General features: G+C 48.8%; 1 protein-coding gene across 1 annotated transcript; it reads left to right on the top strand.

Annotated features, from left to right (window-relative positions):
• The first annotated feature begins 1,069 nt into the window (after window positions 1-1,069).
• LOC146037139 (ficolin-1-A-like) lies at window positions 1,070-16,244 on the top strand. The gene is made up of 10 exons (XM_083161087.1): window positions 1,070-1,405; window positions 3,188-3,301; window positions 5,146-5,190; window positions 7,112-7,165; window positions 7,520-7,555; window positions 9,956-9,979; window positions 11,513-11,637; window positions 12,872-13,001; window positions 14,030-14,164; window positions 15,643-16,244. The coding sequence occupies exons 1-10, from the start codon at window positions 1,330-1,332 to the stop codon at window positions 15,903-15,905; spliced, it is 1,002 nt and encodes a 333-aa protein (XP_083017213.1). The 5' UTR covers window positions 1,070-1,329; the 3' UTR covers window positions 15,906-16,244.
• Window positions 16,245-19,696: the final 3,452 nt, after the last annotated feature.

Here is a 19,696-nt window from a genome sequence, read left to right as displayed (position 1 = left end):
CATGCCATAATGCCCATTACATGTTATGTCACACATCGCACTCATATAAAGCAGAATACACAGAAAACTAGGGCATGGCATTGTGGGGAAGGGGTGAGGCCACATAATAGTACCAATTCACATTACACCACGCACTGTAATGCCCCCAGTACACATTATAGCACCCACCGTTATGCCCAGTACACATTATACCACATAAGTGCTGCTTACCTATATGCTCGTTGCAGGGGTTACATGCTGGTTACCACAGTGGGGGTTGTGTATGTATGCTGGTTGCCCAGGGGGCATTTTGTGCTGGTTGCCCAGGGGGCATTTTACGTTCATTGCCCAGGGGGCATTTTATGCTTGTTGCCCAGGGAGCTGGAAAAAGCTGATACACTGCTCACCATAGCAGGTGAGCAGCGTGGCGGGGGACTGGATATGTGGGGCTGGAATAGCTGACACGTTGCTCTGAGTTGAGCAGCCACATCCAGTCCCCTGCCAAACAGACAGCCCGCTCAAGTGGAAAAGTGGACTGAGGCCCACATGTCAACATAGGCAAGTGTGTGTGTGTGTGTGTGTTTATTAAAGTTATGCTGTCACAGTGTGTGTTTTTTTTATATTTGTTTGACTGTAGAACTACAAGAACCTGTAGGCCATTTAATGTCCTGCATGCTGGTTCTCTGAGTACCAGCATGTGGGGGAGGCTTGCTGGGGCTTTTAGTTCCAGAGCCAAGCACAATTGTTTTCCTAACAAAATATAAAAGTGTCACCCAGCTGAGGCATTACCTGACTGACTACTGGAGTCAAGTGCTGGTTTTAAAAATAAGGGGGACCAACATATATGTTATTGGTGGAATAAAGGCTGCATGGTAACTACTAATAAGATTACTATATATGAGCACCCTTCCTCTGCCCTGAGGACCACATAATATGACACAGTGAACATTCTGTAGAAAATCATTCCCCCACAGTTACCTTGATCTAAGGATTTGGAGGTTTGTTTGATAATTGCAACACAGTTTCTCTGGTATTTAGTTAGGTAAATTCTGTTCCCGTAACAGTTGTCTGGCTGGATAGGGTCAGTGACCTCAGATCCAGCCTAATCCCACCGCAGCTGAGAAGCTCACATCCAGCCTCATCCCACGCAGCTGAGAAGCTCACATCCAACCTCCTCTCACTGCAGCTGAGAAGCTCACATCCAGCCTCATCCCACCGCAGCTGAGAAGCTCACATCCAGCCTCATCCCACCGCAGCTGAGAAGCTCACATCCAGCCTCATCCCACCGCAGCTGGCAGAGGTGTGAGCAGGGCACAGACTAAAGGCTGAGACCCCAGAGTGCAGACCGCCATGAGTGTCCCTGTCCTGGTTATACTGAGCGCCCTGATAACTGCGGCCACAAGCCAGACCGCAGACACCTGCTCAGGTCAGTCATTTGATCATTTATTGCTTATTGGGAATTATACTGAACATAAGACCTAATTATAGACTTCATTGGTCATTTTGGTGATAAGTTATTATCCTTTATTCATATGGCGCCACAAGGGGTCGGCAGCGCCCAGTTACGCAGCACATAAACCATTCAGCAAAGCAGGAAACCGTAAATCACATTTGGGGCGATTTTGTAAATCACGAACTCTACTTAAAGGCAATTCACATGGAAGTCACATGTCAAGCTCGCCAAAATGCACACAGTGTACCAAATCTCATCACAATGCACCAAATCTCATCACAATGCACCAAATCTCATCACAATGCACCAAATCGCACCGCAATGCACCAAATCACACCACACACAATGCACCAAATCGCACCGCAATGCACCAAATCACACCACACACAATGCACCAAATCACACTGCAATGCACCATATCACACTGCATACAATGCACCAAATTACACTGCATGCAATGCACCAAATTGCACACATGCAATTCATCAAATCACACCGCATGCAGTGCACCAAATCGCAAGCAGGCCACCGAAAGTAAAACCAGCACCAGTGCGGGAGCCGGTCCTTGTTGTCCTAATGCCAGAGCCAAGGTGCTTCCCAGGGTTTGTCAGCCGAAGTAATCCGTACTATACCCCCCCCCCCCCTCCAATTAGTTACCCCAGCCCAGGGGTTCCTCTGAAATGTGTTTTGAAGTTTTGTTAATGCTCTATATCAGGGCTGGCCAAACCTGTCCTCAAGATCTACCAACGGTGCATGTTTTCCAGGCAACCTGTGTATCTATAGTAGGTATGAATGCAGCATGTTTTAAAATGTGACAGTTAGTAATGACTGCACCTGTACACCAGCTAGGTAACTTGGAAAACGTGGACTGTTGGTAGATCTCGAGGACCGGTTTGGCCACCCCTGCTGTATATAAATGTGCTACTATAGGTACAAGCAGGTCTATAGAGCTTGGCATGCTGGTAGTTGTTGTTCTCCAAGTACCAACATGTGGGAGAGGTTTGCTAGAACCTGTGGTCATCCTGTAGAAGACAATATTACTCCAGGGGGTGCCAGGGATAGCTCCGGCCATTACCCCGGCCCTAGGACATCTAACGTCTGAGTTAACTGGAACCGCCTCGACTTGTGCGCAGAAGATGGCTACAGACACGCCCTTTACGCGTAGTTGAAGGTCGGAAGGGCAGGTAGAGAGCTGTCAGTGCTGTGAGCGGTCTTTTTTTATAAAATAACACTATTGCTGAGATTAAGGATGATAATGTGTGGCCCTGTGTATTATAGGGCCCGCACAGTGGGCCTAATTCAGATCTGATCGCACAGCTGCTGATTTAGCAAATTAACAAAACCATGCTGCACTGCAGGTGGGGCAGATGGAGTTAAATTTGGGTGAGTTATTTTGTTTCTGTGCAGAGTAAATACTGGCTGCATTAATTTTACACTGCAATTTAGATTTCAGTTTGAACACACCCCACCCAAATCTAACTCTCTCTGCACAAATTACATCTGCCCCACCTGCAGTGCAGCATGGTTTTGTCTATTTCCTAAAGCAGCCCTGTTCTCAGGGCCAGATTAACAATGATTAGGATGGAGCTGCGCCTCCAGGCCTACCCATAGAATAGACCCATCACCGGACAGACATCAGCATGTCTGTACATCTCCAGCTCCTTCTTGTATATTGTATATATCTTGTATATTATAGCTCCCGCATAGCGTGTAAGGTTGTACACATTCTCCTCCTTGGTTCTTTCTCCTGCACAGATGTCAGCGTCATTGCAGATCGATGGCGGAATAGTCTGGACCTACTAAAGGGATGTCCTGGTGTCCAAGGGCCGCCGGGGTTACTGGGAGCTGGTGGTGCACCCGCGGAAAAAGGTACAATGCCCATATGGTAGCCATCAGTCTGTGACTTTTATATATATACAGTATCGGCAGGAAATTCCACTTCTACTAGATTGTCAGCTCTTCTGGACACGTGTTTCAGTCATTACATTGCTGCTGGGCCCAATACAGACCTGATTGCGCTTTGGCGGATTATTGATGAACTGCGTATGGGCCGCAATGCCCGGCTACAATGAACTCCTGCAACTGTTTGTGATTGTTGGCTGCTCGCCAGGAATAGGGGTCTGGGGGCGGTAAACGGCTGTTTAGTGGGAGTGTTAAGAAAAATGCAGGTGTGTCCAGGAATATGTTGGGTGGGTCTGGGGAAATGCTGGGCGTGCCTGGAAAATGCAGGGCTTGTTTAGGAAAATTCAGGGAGTATCTAGGGAAACTCTGGGCGTGTCCAGGGAAACTCTGGGCGTGTCCAGGGAAACTCTGGGCGTGTCCAGGGAAACGCTGGGCGTGTCCAGGGAAACGCTGGGCGTGTCCAGGGAAACGATGGGAGTGTCTAGGGAAACGATGGGAGTGTCTAGGGAAACTCTGGGCGTGTCCAGGGAAACTCTGGGCGTGTCCAGGGAAACTCTGGGCGTGTCCAGGGAAACTCTAGACCATGGGTCCTCAAACTGCGGCCCTCCAGATGTTGTGAAACTACAAATCCCATCATGCCTTGCCACAGTTTTGCTATAAGGGAGTGTTAAAACTGTGGCAAGGCATGCTGGGATTTGTAGTTTCACAACATCTGGAGGGCCGCAGTTTGAGGACCCATGCGCTAGATGTGTCTAGGGAAAACGCTGGGAGTGTCTAGGGAAACTCTGGGCGTGTCCAGGAAAATGCACGGAGTGTCTAGGGAAATGTTGTGAGTGTTAAGAAAAATACAGGTGTGTCCAGAAATATGTTGGGCGTGTCTGGGGAAACGCTGAGCATGCCTGGAAAATGCATGGCTTTTTTAGGGAAATTCTGGGCGTGTCCAGTGAAACACTGGGCACGTCTAGGGAAACACTGGGCACGTCTAGGGAAACACTGGGAGTGTCTAGGGAAACTCTGGGCGTGTCTAGGGAAACTCTGGGCGTGTCCAGGGAAATGCTTGGCATGTCTAGGGAAAATGCTGGGAGTGTCTAGGGAAATGTTGTGAGTGTTGGGAAAAATTCAGGTGTGCCCAAGAAACCGCTGGGTGTGTGTAGGGAAACATTGCACGCATCTGAAAATGCAGGGCGTGTCCGGAAAACCCAAGGCGTGTCTAGGAAAACACTGGGTGTGTCGAGGAAAAGCTGTGACTGTCTAGGGAAACGGGAGTTTTGGGAAAAATTCAGGTGTGCCCAAGAAACCGCTGGGCGTGTAAAGAAACGCTGGACGTGTCTTGGGAAAACGCTGGGTGTGTCGGAGAAAATGCAAGGCATGTCTAGGGGAAACGCTGGGTGTGTGTGGGAAAATGCTGGGAGTGTACAACATAATTTGGACAGGTGTGAAGTCCTCTGTAACCCTACACACCTATTCACAAGGCGTACACATTAATTGACAAGGTGGGATCTCGGCTTAGCAGGCAGCGTCTCCCTGAAATCTGGCTACTGCACACAGCCATGCGATCGTCTGAATCAGGCACAATGTCCATATATTAAATGTTAGCCGATGGGCAGAACTAATAACCATCTCCTACTGTACATCACTGTATGCCAATCATAACTGGCAGTGCAGCATTTGGGGCCGCTGAGTGCCACAGGACTAGTCCAAGTGTCCCCTGTCCTGCGATCTCAGACACCCCTGTCCCGGGCACTCTCCGCCGCCTTCCCTGCTCTCATGTTACTGGCTTATAATGTCATCTATAACTTATTTGCCAACAGGTGACAACGGAGCCCCTGGAAATCCTGGCTCTGCTGGCGAGGACGGTAAGCCCCACCTTGATCTATTACTTTAGTCACCCAGTCAAAAAAGTCAGTAAAATTTGTTTGAGATGATCTTCCCCCAGTAAACCCATGCTGTTTCAGACACTGTAAATTGCTGGTTTTGAGATATTATACAACTCTTTGTTTTAAGAGTGTTTCCATCAATTTCCCTTCTACTGATGTAAGGCTCACTGGTCGATAGTTGCTGACTTCTTCCTTGCTTCCACTTTTGTGCAGTGGGACTACATTTGCTGTTTTCTAGTCCTCTGGGATTACTCCAGTAGCTAGTGACTGGTTAAATAATAATGTTAATGGTTTTACCAGCTCCCCTTTAAGCTCTTTTAGTATCATTTGATGTATCCCATCTGGCCCCATTGATTTATCCACTTTCAGTTTTGAGAGTTCTGTTAGGACTTTCTCCTCTGTAAATGTACTTGTCTCTCCCTCAGTTTTCTGACTATACTTGCAACTTAACTGTGGCCCCTTCCCCTCTCTTTCAGCAGTGAATATTGACATTAATATGATCTATTACATTGTCCCCTTCAAGAAGACTTAATATTTAAATAAACTTCATTTAATAGACTCCGCTATATTTGTATTTATACTAAAAGAACAGATGCTGTGAGCGGTGCTGGCATTGTTAGAGGGTTAAGGGGCCCATTTATCAAACCATATTTGCGGCTAAATCCCCGAAAACACCAGTTTTCGGGGGTTAGCCGCAAATATTAAGTATCCCCCAAATGTATCAAAGGGGGACCGCAGCAGGAATCTCTGATCCCTGCTGCGATCCCCCCTGCACTGCCGCCGGCCGCATAGGTTTCTATGGGGGATGCGAAGCTGCCCGATTTATCAACAACGGGAAGCCCGGCTTCGCACTCCTGGGCTATCGCCATTCTGGGATGGCGATAGCCCATTGTAGCCTATGGCTACACATCGCACTGCCGAGCGGGGCAGTGCGGTCACAGGGATCGGCGGGGGTCAGCGCATAACCGCGCATGCGCAGACCCCCCCGGCTTCCGGGTCAGGGCTTCGCAGGGACGGGCTCCTTTCGGAGCCCTGTCCCTGCGCCCTCAAAATGATACATCCCGGCGGTATTACAAGGAACCGCATTGCGATGCCCGGCGACGTCTCCACGCCGGCATTGCACATTAATGCTAAATGAGCCCCTAAGTCCTAAAAGTCAACTAATAGATACATTTCACCTCTTGTGACCTTTAATTGGTATTGTCACTTGTGATGACTGAGTATTGTTACTTGTGATAATTCCTCCAAGTTACAGCTTTTGCTGAATGTTCAAGGGTCATACGAATTCTGTGTAATTACTGTCTACAATATATTTGGAGTTGGATTGTGATCCAGCCTCTAACCTGCTATTGGGAGACTGTTATCTTGGAGCCTGTGGGACGGAACAGACACCTGTATAATGCTTACCTGTAAATTACACGTCACATGGGGGGTTATTCTAGTTCACTCTTTCTGACAAAATCCTTCTTAGATGGACAAAACCATGTGCACTGCAGGTGGAGCAGATGTGACATGTGCAGAGAGAATTAGATTTGGGTGGGGTTTTACTTCAAAGTGAGATCTATATTGCAGTGTAAAAATAAAGCAGTCAGTATTTACCCTGCACAGAAACAAAATAACTAACCCAAATCAAATTCTCTCTGCACATTTTACATCTGCCCCCCTGCAGTGCACATGGTTTTGTCCATCTAAGAAGGAATATGTCAGAAAGAGTGAACTAGAATAACCCCCATGATACTTACCCCGTGTATCACAGGGGATGTGGTCAGTATGTGTGCACTAGATCGCTGTATAGTGTGTCCCCAACGTTGGTCATGGATGAGGCCCTCTACAATGTTCTCTATATAACTAATAACTGCTGTCTGCTGCCTGAAGCTTCACCAACGTTTCCATCTTGTAGGGGATCCCGGAGAGAAGGGAAGTCCTGGAGTAGACGGACCTATCGGGATATCAGGTAAAATGCTGTTACAGTAAGAGTTCTATATACTGTATAGGAGTGACACATAATCATATATAAGTATTGCTTAGTATTCCCGGAGGTACCCCTGAGCCACACAAGCCAAGCCTCCGCTCCCCACAGCCACGCCACCATCTTACCGTGGTCACGACCACACCCCGCTGGGGTTATCCTCTAACAGCGGCCACTACTGATTGACATATGGTGGCGGAATTAAGCTCGGGGCGCCCGGAGGCAAGACACCCCCCCTCCACGTACTGCTACACTGTATCTACGGGACAGATAATAAATAGGATTCTATTATCTACACAGATATCTCCTGAAGCTAACGTAAATGTAATCTTCCAACAGGACTGTCAGGGTTCCCCGGACCGGTCGGAGCACAAGGTAGACACTCTGAGTATGTGAGGTGGCTGTAACGTAGCTATAATGGCTACTGACACTGTATGAGGGTTCCAGGACTGTGCAGATTGGGTTACACTGACAATGTATATATGAGGGTTCCAGGACTGTGCAGATTGAGTTACACCGACAATGTATATATGAGGGTTCCAGGACTGTGCAGATTGGGTTACACTGACAATGTATATATGAGGGTTCCAGGACTGTGCCGATTGGGTTACACTGACACTGTATGTATGAGGGATCCAGGACTGTGCAGATTGGGTTACACTGACACTGTATGTATGAGGGTTCCAGGACTGTGCCGATTGGGTTACACTGACACTGTATGTATGAGGGATCCAGGACTGTGCAGATTGGGTTACACTGACACTGTATATATGAGGGTTCCAGGACTGTGCAGATTGGGTTACACTGACACTGTATGTATGAGGGTTCCAGGACTGTGCAGATTGGGTTACACTGACACTGTATGTATGAGGGTTCCAGGACTGTGCAGATTGGGTTACACTGACACTGTGTGTATGAGGGATCCAGGACTGTGCAGATCGGGTTACACTGACACTGTATGTATGAGGGATCCAGGACTGTGCAGATTGAGTTACACCGACACTGTATGTATGAGGGTTCCAGGACTGTGCAGATTGGGTTACACTGACACTGTATGTATGAGGGTTCCAGGACTGTGCAGATTGGGTTACACTGACACTGTATGTATGAGGGTTCCAGGACTGTGCAGATTGGGTTACACTGACACTGTACGTATGAGGGTTCCAGGACTGTGCAGATTGGGTTACACTGACACTGTACGTATGAGGGTTCCAGGACTGTGCAGATTGGGTTACACTGACACTGTATGTATGAGGGATCCAGGACAGTGCAGATTGGGTTACACTGACACTGTATGTATGAGGGATCCAGGACTGTGCAGATTGGGTTACACTGACACTGTATGTATGAGGGTTCCAGGACTGTGCAGATTGGGTTACACTGACACTGTATGTATGAGGGTTCCAGGACTGTGCAGATTGGGTTACACCGACACTGTATGTATGAGGGTTCCAGGACTGTGCAGATTGGGTTACACTGACACTGTATGTATGAGGGCTCCAGGACTGTGCCGATTGGGTTACACTGACACTGTACGTATGAGGGTTCCAGGACTGTGCAGATTGGGTTACACTGACACTGTATGAATGAGGGTTCCAGGACTGTGCAGATTGGGTTACACTGACACTGTACGTATGAGGGTTCCAGGACTGTGCAGATTGGGTTACACTGACACTGTATGTATGAGGGTTCCAGGACTGTGCAGATTGGGTTACACTGACAATGTATGTATGAGGGTTCCAGGACTGTGCAGATTGGGTTACACTGACACTGTATGTATGAGGGCTCCAGGACTGTGCAGATTGGGTTACACTGACACTGTACGTATGAGGGTTCCAGGACTGTGCAGATTGGGTTACACTGACACTGTATGTATGAGGGTTCCAGGACTGTGCCGATTGGGTTACACTGACACTGTATGTATGAGGGTTCCAGGACTGTGCAGATTGGGTTACACTGACACTGTATGTATGAGGGTTCCAGGACTGTGCAGATTGGGTTACACTGACACTGTATGTATGAGGGTTCCAGGACTGTGCAGATTGGGTTACACTGACACTGTACGTATGAGGGTTCCAGGACTGTGCAGATTGGGTTACACTGACACTGTATGTATGAGGGCTCCAGGACTGTGCAGATTGGGTTACACTGACACTGTACGTATGAGGGTTCCAGGACTGTGCAGATTGGGTTACACTGACACTGTATGTATGAGGGTTCCAGGACTGTGCAGATTGGGTTACACTGACACTGTATGTATGAGGGTTCCAGGACTGTGCAGATTGGGTGACACTGTATGTATGAGGGTTCCAGGACTGTATGTATGAGGGTTCCAGGACTGTATGTATGAGGGTTCCAGGACTGTATGTATGAGGGTTTCAGGACTGTGCAGATTGGGTTACACTGACACTGTATATATGAGGGCTCCAGGACTGTGCAGATTGGGTTACACTGACACTGTATGTATGAGGGTTCCAGGACTGTGCAGATTGGGTTACACTGACACTGTATGTATGAGGGTTCCAGGACTGTGCAGATTGGGTTACACTGACACTGTATGTATGAGGGTTCCAGGACTGTGCAGATTGGGTTACACTGACACTGTATGTATGAGGGATCCAGGACTGTGCAGATTGGGTTACACTGACACTGTATGTATGAGGGCTCCAGGACTGTGCAGATTGGGTTACACTAATGTTAGCATACTCTGTACAGCAGAATTATACAGCGTCTATAGATTATTTACTCTATGTATCCATTTTGTACCTTATACAGGAGAAAGAGGAGATCCCTTCGATGGTAAGAGAAAATTGAGAATATGTATTTTATAACCTATCCTTAACTGTAATTCTAACTCCAATACTGTAACCCTAATCGCAGAATAAATCTAACCCTTATACTAACTGCAGCATAACTGTAATCCTAACCCTAATACACAGGCTAACCCCAATATCCTAACCCTAACCACAGCCTAACCCTAACCACAGCCTAACCCTAACCACAGCCTAACCGTAGCCACATCCTAATCACAGCCTAATTCTAATTCTAACCACAGCCTGACCCTTATCCTAACCAGTGCATAACTCTAACCCTAACTACAGTCTAATAGTAATACTCTAACCCTAACCACAGCCTTACCCTCAGTGGCGTAACTAGATCTTTGTAGGCCCCATAGCAAAAGTTTGTAAGGGCCCCTGTGTACCTCCCTATAGTGAAAAATGTATGTAGCACATTTACTTTTACAGGCAAGGTGGGCCCCTCCCATAGCAGCTGCACCCTATATATAACACATGTACCTGTGACAGGGAAGGTGGCCCCTCTCAGATCTGGGCCCCATAGCAGCTGCACCCCCTGCACCTATGGTAGCTACACCCTGTATATAACACATGTAACTGTGACAGGGAAGGTGGCTCCTCTCAGCTCTGGGCCCCATAGCAGCTGCACCCCCTGCACCTATGGTAGCTACACCCCTGTATATAACACATGTAACTGTGACATGGAAGGTGGCCCCCCTCAGCTCTGGGTCCCATAGCAGCTGCACTCCCTGCACCTATGGTGGCTACACCCCTGTATATAACACATGTAACTGTGACATGGAAGGTGGCCCCTCTCAGCTCTGGGCCCCATAGCAGCTGCACTCACTGCACCTATGGTAGCTATACCCTGTATAAAACACATGTAACTGTGACAGGGAAGGTGGCCCCTCTCAGCTCTGGGACCCATAGCAGCTGCACTCCCTGCACCTATGGTGGCTACACCCCTGTATATAACACATGTAACTGTGACAGGGAAGGTGGCCCCTCTCGGCTCTGGGCCCCATAGCAGCTGCTCTCCCTGGACCTATGGTAGCTACATCTCTGTATATAACACATGTAACTGTGACAGGGAAGGTGGCCCCTCTCAGCTCTGGGCCCCATAGCAGCTGCACGCCCTGCACCTATGGTAGCTACACCCCTGTATATAACACATGTACCTGTGACAGGGAATATGGCCCCTCTCAGCTCTGGCCCTATAGCAGCTGCACCCCCTGGACCTATGGTAGCTACACCCCTGTATATAACACATGTAACTGTGACAGGGAAGGTGGCCCCTCTCAGCTCTGGCCCCATAGCAGCTGCACTCCCTGCACCTATGGTAGCTACACCCCTGTATATAACACATGTAACTGTGACAGGGAAGGTGGCCCCTCTCAGCTCTGGCCCCATAGCAGCTGCACTCCCTGCACCTCTAATCCTAACCACAGCCTGGCTCTTATCCTAACCAGAACAAATGCAGATAACCTGACCCCAGAAGCCGGTTACTGCTAAATCGCTTCCTCTGCTTGTTCTGTAGCTCCGAGGAACTGCTTGGAGCTGCAAGACCTGGGACTGTCTCTTACCGGCTGGTATACCGTATATCCGGATGGGAAGCCTCTGAGGGTTATGTGTGACATGGAAAGTGAAGGTGGAGGATGGATCGTAAGTGTCAAACCAATATCTTTTCTGCACCTATTGCTGCAGTCGCACCATATAGCCCCTCCCGGCGCGACAGGTCCCTGAAAACTATGCCGCACGAGGCATCTTTCTCACCCAAAATGTGGCTCTTGTGGGAGCGATGGCACTGCATTGCCGGTGTACACTGACCAGTGGGGCGAGGGGCCATTCGTGCATCTGTGTGCGATGGAGCCTGATTCTGTGTAAGAAGGACCCCGATATAGGCGTCGCGGCCTTTTCTTGCACCAGGTCCCATTGTGTTCCCTACAACACCATTACAGTTGCAGCCCAGGCTCCCGTGTATCAACATCGGGCAGCCCAGCTTCGCATTCCTGGGTTATCGCCATTCTGAGAACATCTAGTGCCCTATAATACAGAGAGTATCCCAGTTATATACAATACAGGAAACATCCCAGTCATATACAATACAGAGAGTATCCCAGTGATATACAATTCAAATATAATTCCAGTGATTGTTGTACAATCCAGTGATCGTTGAGCGTTACAGAGAGCATCCCGGTGATATAGAATACAGGGAGATTCCCAGTGACCACTTTACATTTCAGAGAACATCACAGTGATATGTAATACAGAGATATTTCCAGTGATCATTGTACAATACAGGGAGCATCCAAGTGATATACAATACAGGGAGCATCCCAGTGACTGTTGTACAATATAGAGAACATCTAAGTGACAGCTATACAACAAAGAGAGCATCCTATTGATATGTATACAATACAGAGAGCATCCTAGTTATATACAATACAGATAGCATCTCAGTGACCACTGTACAATACAGAGCGCATTCTAGTGACAGTTATACAAAACATGATATATTCTATTTACTATAATATAATACAGAGAGCATTCTAGTGCCAAGCACACAAGAAAGAGTACATGCTAGTGCCAGGCATACAGCATAGAGGGCATGCTAATGACCTATATACAAAACAAATTGTGGTCCCCTTAGTCTTTCTCTTGGGGCCCTCTTGTGGTACAGTCTGCCATATCTTGAACTCCATATTGATTCCTTGTATGTCTATCATTAACTCTTCACTGTTGGGAGACTCCAGTTATTGGCCTTGACCATTGCAGTTCTCAGCCCTCAGGTTGATCATAATAATAATGAGGAATGGTTAGTGGTGTGACGAGGAGCAAGTACGCACCACACGCTAGAACCGGGTCGGTCAGCAGCTGCCCCTCTCTCTCTTTGCAGGTCTTCCAGAGACGCTCGGATGGTTCAGTGAATTTTAACCGTGACTGGAGCGCCTACAAGACAGGTTTTGGGAATCATTGGAGTGAGTTCTGGCTGGGGAACGACAACATTCACTCACTAACATCGTCAGGTAATACTTCCATCATCATAATGATACCTACAGAAGGTGCCAGATCTATTCACCATAAGCTCCGGGATAGAGTTCTCTCCACAACTCTGAGAAACATTCCTAAGTCTATCATTCCTTGGCACATACTTGGGTGGGTGCAGCCAAATGCAGGGAAATAAGAGTGGAAATACCTCGACCTTTACTCATTATTTTTATATCATAACTAGATTCCAAAATCTTTACCTCGCAATGTTCTCAGGTGAGAGTCCTGATACCCCAGAGCAAATGGAGTAAAGGGGTACAGGCTCCTATAACTGTTTCACCTTATTGCAGAGCAAGGAAACCACAGGTGGTGGGTGACCAGACAAGGAGCCGGGAGAGCACAGGTGGTGGGTGACCAGGTGATGAGACAGGAGACCACAGGTGGTGGGTGACCAGACAAGGAGCCGGGAGAGCACAGGTGGTGGGTGACCAGGTGATGAGACAGGAGACCACAGGTGGTGGGTGATCAGATGAGGAGCCAGGGTGGCACAGGTGGTAGGTGACCAGATGATGAGACAGGAGACCACAGGTGGTGGGTGATCAGATGAGGAGCCAGGGTGGCACAGGTGGTAGGTGACCAGATGATGAGACAGGAGACCACAGGTGGTGGGTGGTCAGATGAAGAGCCAGGATGGCGCAGGTGGTGGGTGGTCAGATGATGAGCCAGGATGGCACAGGTGGTGGGTGATCAGATGAGGAGCCAGGATGGCACAGGTGGTGGGTGATCAGATGAGGAGCCAGGATGGCGCAGGTGGTGGGTGATCAGATGAGGAGCCAGGATGGAACAGGTGGTGGGTGATCAGATAAAGAGCCAGGATGGCACAGGTGGTGGGTGATCAGATGAGGAGCCAGGAGAGCACAGGTGCTGGGTGACCAGACGTGGAGCCAAGAAGGTGTCACATCTCTCCATTGATCACTGATCCACATTGACCAGCAGAAAGCCTCTCTGACTCGTTACGTACTTGATACAATTTATGATCTTCAGAGTTTTCCTCTTTTGCTCACAGGTCATTTTGAGCTCCGAGTCGATTTGGAAGACTTTGATAATAATCATGCCAATGCCATGTACCAAGGCTTCCGATTGGGAGGAGAGTCTGAGAAGTATGCCCTGTACCTGGGGAATTACACGGCGGGTAATGCAGGTAATACAGTGATCACCTGGGGATAGCTCCAGCGTCATCCATAGTCAGGACCTATATAACATATTATATCCCCAGAGCTAGAGGCATCCGTTCAGGTGACCCCAACCCATCTTCATGCTGTGTAACGGTCATCCCTGGCATCTTGTGGTGCCATTTACCGGTGACTGCCCCACTGTGGGCTCCCCTGCTCTGCCGCTGGCTCTATGGGCAGGGGTGTGGGATCATAGGAGGAGGTCCATGTGCACTCTCCGTCCAGACCCCCAACTCTCTAGCCGGCAATAAACTCTGGGACAATGCTGGGAATCTCTTGGTGACGCCAGTGTCTAGTGCGCACCAACCAACTGCTCGGTGGTTTCCACAGCGCTGCCAACACCGAGCTCTGAACGGTATTGCCTTACACACTGCACCCATTATAGATACGCCCGTGTGTATGGGGGTGACAGCTGTGGCTCCCCTCATATTATAATCCAGAGAGGGGGAGGCACATTATATTCTATACTATACACAATATATATGTATATATATTTGTTCCTGGTGGAGGGTCGGTCAATGACGTTGTGCCAGACCCCTAAATCCGCCTCTGCCCACCATGCGGGTCCACAGTTCTATATTCAGACTATAGTCATCACAATTATATTGATTAAACCGTCACAATGAAATAGGCATGAAGTTGGCATGTAGGAGGGTGTGTGGTAAAGTGGGCGTGGCCTATACTCGCTGCACTCTCGTGAGGCCACGCCCCCATTTTGACACTATGGGGGCATGACCCAGAGGCCCTGTGAGACTCTAGCCATGCCCCCAGCCCCCTGGCTGCGGGAATAGACGCTGTGCGTGCGCACAGCGTTTATTCCCCGCTGCTCAGCAGCCGACAGGGGGACTCCCAACAGCCCCCCCCCCCTCGCCACGGGACACTGCCGGCTGCGGGAGGGACGCGGGAATGTCCCCGAAAACCGGGATGTTCCCGCGGTAATTGGGACTGTTGGGAGGTATGTCATTGTATACTCACAAATGACGTTCAGGGGGAAATTTACTAAGATGTGTATTCTACATCACAAGTGTTGTTGCCATGGGCAACCAATCAGAATCTACTACTTATTTATTTAGCACCCTCTACAACAGGGCTGGGCAACACCGGCCCTCCAAATGTTGATGAACTACACATCCCAGCATGCCTTGCATCAGTTGCAGCATGGCCACATAGCAAAACTAATGCAAAGCATCGTGGGATGTTTAGTTCATCAACATCTGGAGGGCCGGTGTTGCCCAGCCCTGCTCTAGAAGAACATGGCAACAGCACATGTGAAGTAGAATACACATCTTAGTAAGTTTCCCCCTTAGTGTCTTATTCCTGCATGAGTACCACTGCTACTGGCATCTATTCAGTAAGCACAATGGTGTCACATGACCACACTGAAATATAGTTGTGCTATTTATTGTGTGTGGCTACACTGACTGACCAGCCCTGCGACCATTCACAGGTGACGCCCTTTCTACAAACAGAAACCAGAAATTCACCACCTCCGACAATGATAATGATGACAGCAAAAGATTTAACTGCGCTGTGATATATTCTGCCCCCTGGTGGCACCGCTCCTGCTCTGATTCCTCTCTGAATGGGGAATATATCCGTGGACAACAAGAGAAGAAGAAGAAGGGAATTATCTGGTCAACTTTCGAGGGTGCGGAGTATTCCCTCAAGTTCTCGGAAATGAAGTTCCGCCAAGTAATGGATAAAAAATAAGATGGAACAAATCACTGACCCCCACAATGGAATGGACTGCTAAACTGGATGAACAGGGGAACAATGTTCTGGAAATGTGCACATTGTGATGTTATCTCCTCAATGGGACATCTATCTATCTATCTATCTATCTATCTATCTATCTATCTAGTCACCATATTATAAAGTTGTTTTCCGTTCATGTATAACAGTGTCATGTCCTGTGGGTAATACAGAACACTAACTTAGTTGGAGGCATTATTTCTACATGAATCCTGATAAAGGGTGATAATAATACAGAATATGGAATACAACACTAGGTGTAATTCAGGTACAGAATAAAGGTGTGTGTGATATGAACCACGTAGTAATCTCTCATTATTTCCACCGATGTGGCAAACATAAGAGTAAGCTGAAGCAAGGCAATGATACACTCCATACCGGGACCATTACTGGCGTGGTATGACGTGCCACCATACAGGGCACCACAAGGCAATGATACACTCCATACCGGGACCATTACTGGCGTGGTGTGACGTGCCACTATATAGGGCACCACAACGCAATGATACACTCCATACCGGGACCATTACTGGCGTGGTATGACGTGCCGCCACACAGGGCACCACAAGGCAATGATACACTCCATACCGGGACCATTACTGGCGTGGTATGACGTGCCACTATACAGGGCACCACAAGGCAATGATACACTCCATACTGTGACCATAACTGGTGTGGTCTGGCATGTGCCACCACTCAGGGCCCCATGAGGCAATGATACACTCCATACCGTGACCATAACTGGTGTGGACTATCATGTGCCACCACTCAGGGCCCCATGAGGCAATGATACACTCCATACTGTGACCATAACTGGTGTGGACTATCATGTGCCACCACTCAGGGCCCCATGAGGCAATGATACACTCCATACTGTGACCATAACTGGTGTGGTCTGTCATGTGCCACCCCAAAGGGCACCACAAGGCAATGATACACTCCATACCGTGACCATAACTGGTGTGGTCTGTCATGTGCCACCACACAGGGCACCTTGAGGCAATGATACACTCCATACCGGGACCATTACTGGCGTGGTATGACGTGCCACCATACAGGGCACCACAAGGCAATGATACACTCCATACCGGGACCATTACTGGCGTGGTATGACGTGCCACTATACAGGGCACCACAAGGCAATGATACACTCCATACCGTGACCATAACTGGTGTGGTCTGGCATGTGCCACCACTCAGGGCCCCACGAGGCAATGATACACTCCATACCGTGACCATAACTGGTGTGGACTATCATGTGCCACCACTCAGGGCCCCATGAGGCAATGATACACTCCATACTGTGACCATAACTGGTGTGGACTATCATGTGCCACCACTCAGGGCCCCATGAGGCAATGATACACTCCATACTGTGACCATAACTGGTGTGGTCTGTCATGTGCCACCCCAAAGGGCACCACAAGGCAATGATACACTCCATACCGTGACCATAACTGGTGTGGTCTGTCATGTGCCACCACACAGGGCACCTTGAGGCAATGATACACTCCATACCGGGACCATTACTGGCGTGGTATGACGTGCCACCATACAGGGCACCACAAGGCATTGATACACTCCATACCGGGACCATTACTGGCGTGGTATGACGTGCCACTATACAGGGCACCACAAGGCAATGATACACTCCATACCGTGACCATAACTGGTGTGGTCTGGCATGTGCCACCACTCAGGGCCCCACGAGGCAATGATACACTCCATACCGTGACCATAACTGGTGTGGACTATCATGTGCCACCACTCAGGGCCCCATGAGGCAATGATACACTCCATACCGTGACCATAACTGGTGTGGACTATCATGTGCCACCACTCAGGGCCCCATGAGGCAATGATACACTCCATACCGTGACCATAACTGGTGTGGTCTGTCATGTGCCACCACTCAGGGCCCCACGAGGCAATGATACACTCCATACCGTGACCATAACTGGTGTGGTCTGTCATGTGCCACCCCACAGGGCATCATGAGGCAATGATACACTCCATACCGTGACCATAACTGGTGTGGTCTGTCATGTGCCACCCCACAGGGCCCCACGAGGCAATGATACACTCCATACCGTGACCATAACTGGTGTGGACTGTCATGTGCCACCATACAGGGCACCACAAGGCAATGATACACTCCATACTGTGACCATAACTGGTGTGGACTGTCATGTGCCACCATACAGGGCACCACAAGGCAATGATACACTCCATACTGTGACCATAACTGGTGTGGTCGGTCATGTGCCACCACACAGGGCACCATGAGTAGTCAATAACGGGACCATAACTGGCGTAGCGCGATATGTGCCACCACACAAAGCACCATACCAAGACCATAACTGGCATGATAAACTCCATACCAGGACCATAACTATTGGACGAGTAGTAGTGGTGTAGTCCCTGGATATTGGGATGTGTAGTAGCGGTGTAGTCCCTGGATATTGGGATGTGTAGTAGTGGTGTAGTTCCTGGATATTGGGGTGTGTAGTAGTGGCGTAGTTCCTGGATATTGGGGTGTGTAGTAGTGGTGTAGTCCCTGGATATTGGGATGTGTAGTAGTGGTCTAGTCCCTGGATATTGGGGATGTGTAGTAGTGACGTAGTCCCAGGATATTGGGGTGTGTAGTCCCTGGATATTGGGATGTGTAGTCCCTGGATATTGGGATGTGTAGTAGTGGCGTAGTCCCTGGATATTGGGATGTGTAGTCCCTGGATATTGGGGTGTGTAGTCCCTGGATATTGGATGTGTAGTAGTGGTGTAGTCCCTGGATATTGGGATGTGTAGTCCCTGGATATTGGGGTGTGTAGTCCCTGGATATTGGGATGTGTAGTAGTGGCGTAGTCCCTGGATATTGGATGTGTAGTAGTGGTGTAGTCACTGGATATTGGGATGTGTAGTCCCTGGATATTGGGATGTGTAGTAGTGGCGTAGTCCCTGGATATTGGGGTGTGTAGTAGTGGTGTAGTCCCTGGATATTGGGATGTGTAGTCCCTGGATATTGGGATGTGTAGTCCCTGGAAATTGGGATGTGTAGTAGTGGCAAAGTCCCTGGATATTGGGATGTGTAGTCCCTGGATATTGGTATGTGTAGTAGTTGCAGAGTCCCTGGATATTGGGATGTGTAGTAGTGGTGTAGTCCCTGGATATTGGGATGTGTAGTCCCTGGATATTGGTATGTGTAGTAGTTGCAGAGTCCCTGGATATTGGGATGTGTAGTAGTGGTGTAGTCCCTGGATATTGGGATGTGTAGTCCCTGGATATTGGTATGTGTAGTAGTTGCAGAGTCCCTGGATATTGGGATGTGTAGTAGTGGTGTAGTCCCTGGATATTGGGATGTGTAGTCCCTGGATATTGGGATGTGTAGTAGTTGCAGAGTCCCTGGATATTGGGATGTGTAGTAGTGGTGTAGTCACTGGATATTGGGGTGTGTAGTTGTGGCGAAGTCCCTGGATATTGGGATGTGTAGTAGTGGTGTAGTCACTGGATATTGGTATCTGTAGTAGTGGTGTAGTCACTGGATATTGGGATGTGTAGTAGTGGTTTAGTCCCTGGATATTGGGATGAGTAGTAGTTGCAGAGTCCCTGGATATTGGTATGTGTAGTAGTGGTGTAGTCCCTGGATATTGGTATGTGTAGTAGTGGTGTAGTCCCTGGATATTGGTATGTGTAGTAGTGGTGTAGTCCCTGGATATTGGGATGTGTAGTAGTTGCAGAGTCCCTGGATATTG

This window comes from Crinia signifera, chromosome 9 (genome assembly GCF_055691185.1).
Source record: "Crinia signifera chromosome 9, ASM5569118v1, whole genome shotgun sequence".
NCBI lineage: Eukaryota > Metazoa > Chordata > Amphibia > Anura > Myobatrachidae > Crinia > Crinia signifera.
The sequence above is the reverse complement of the archived record's forward strand: the minus strand, read 5'-3'. Positions and strand labels throughout refer to the sequence as shown.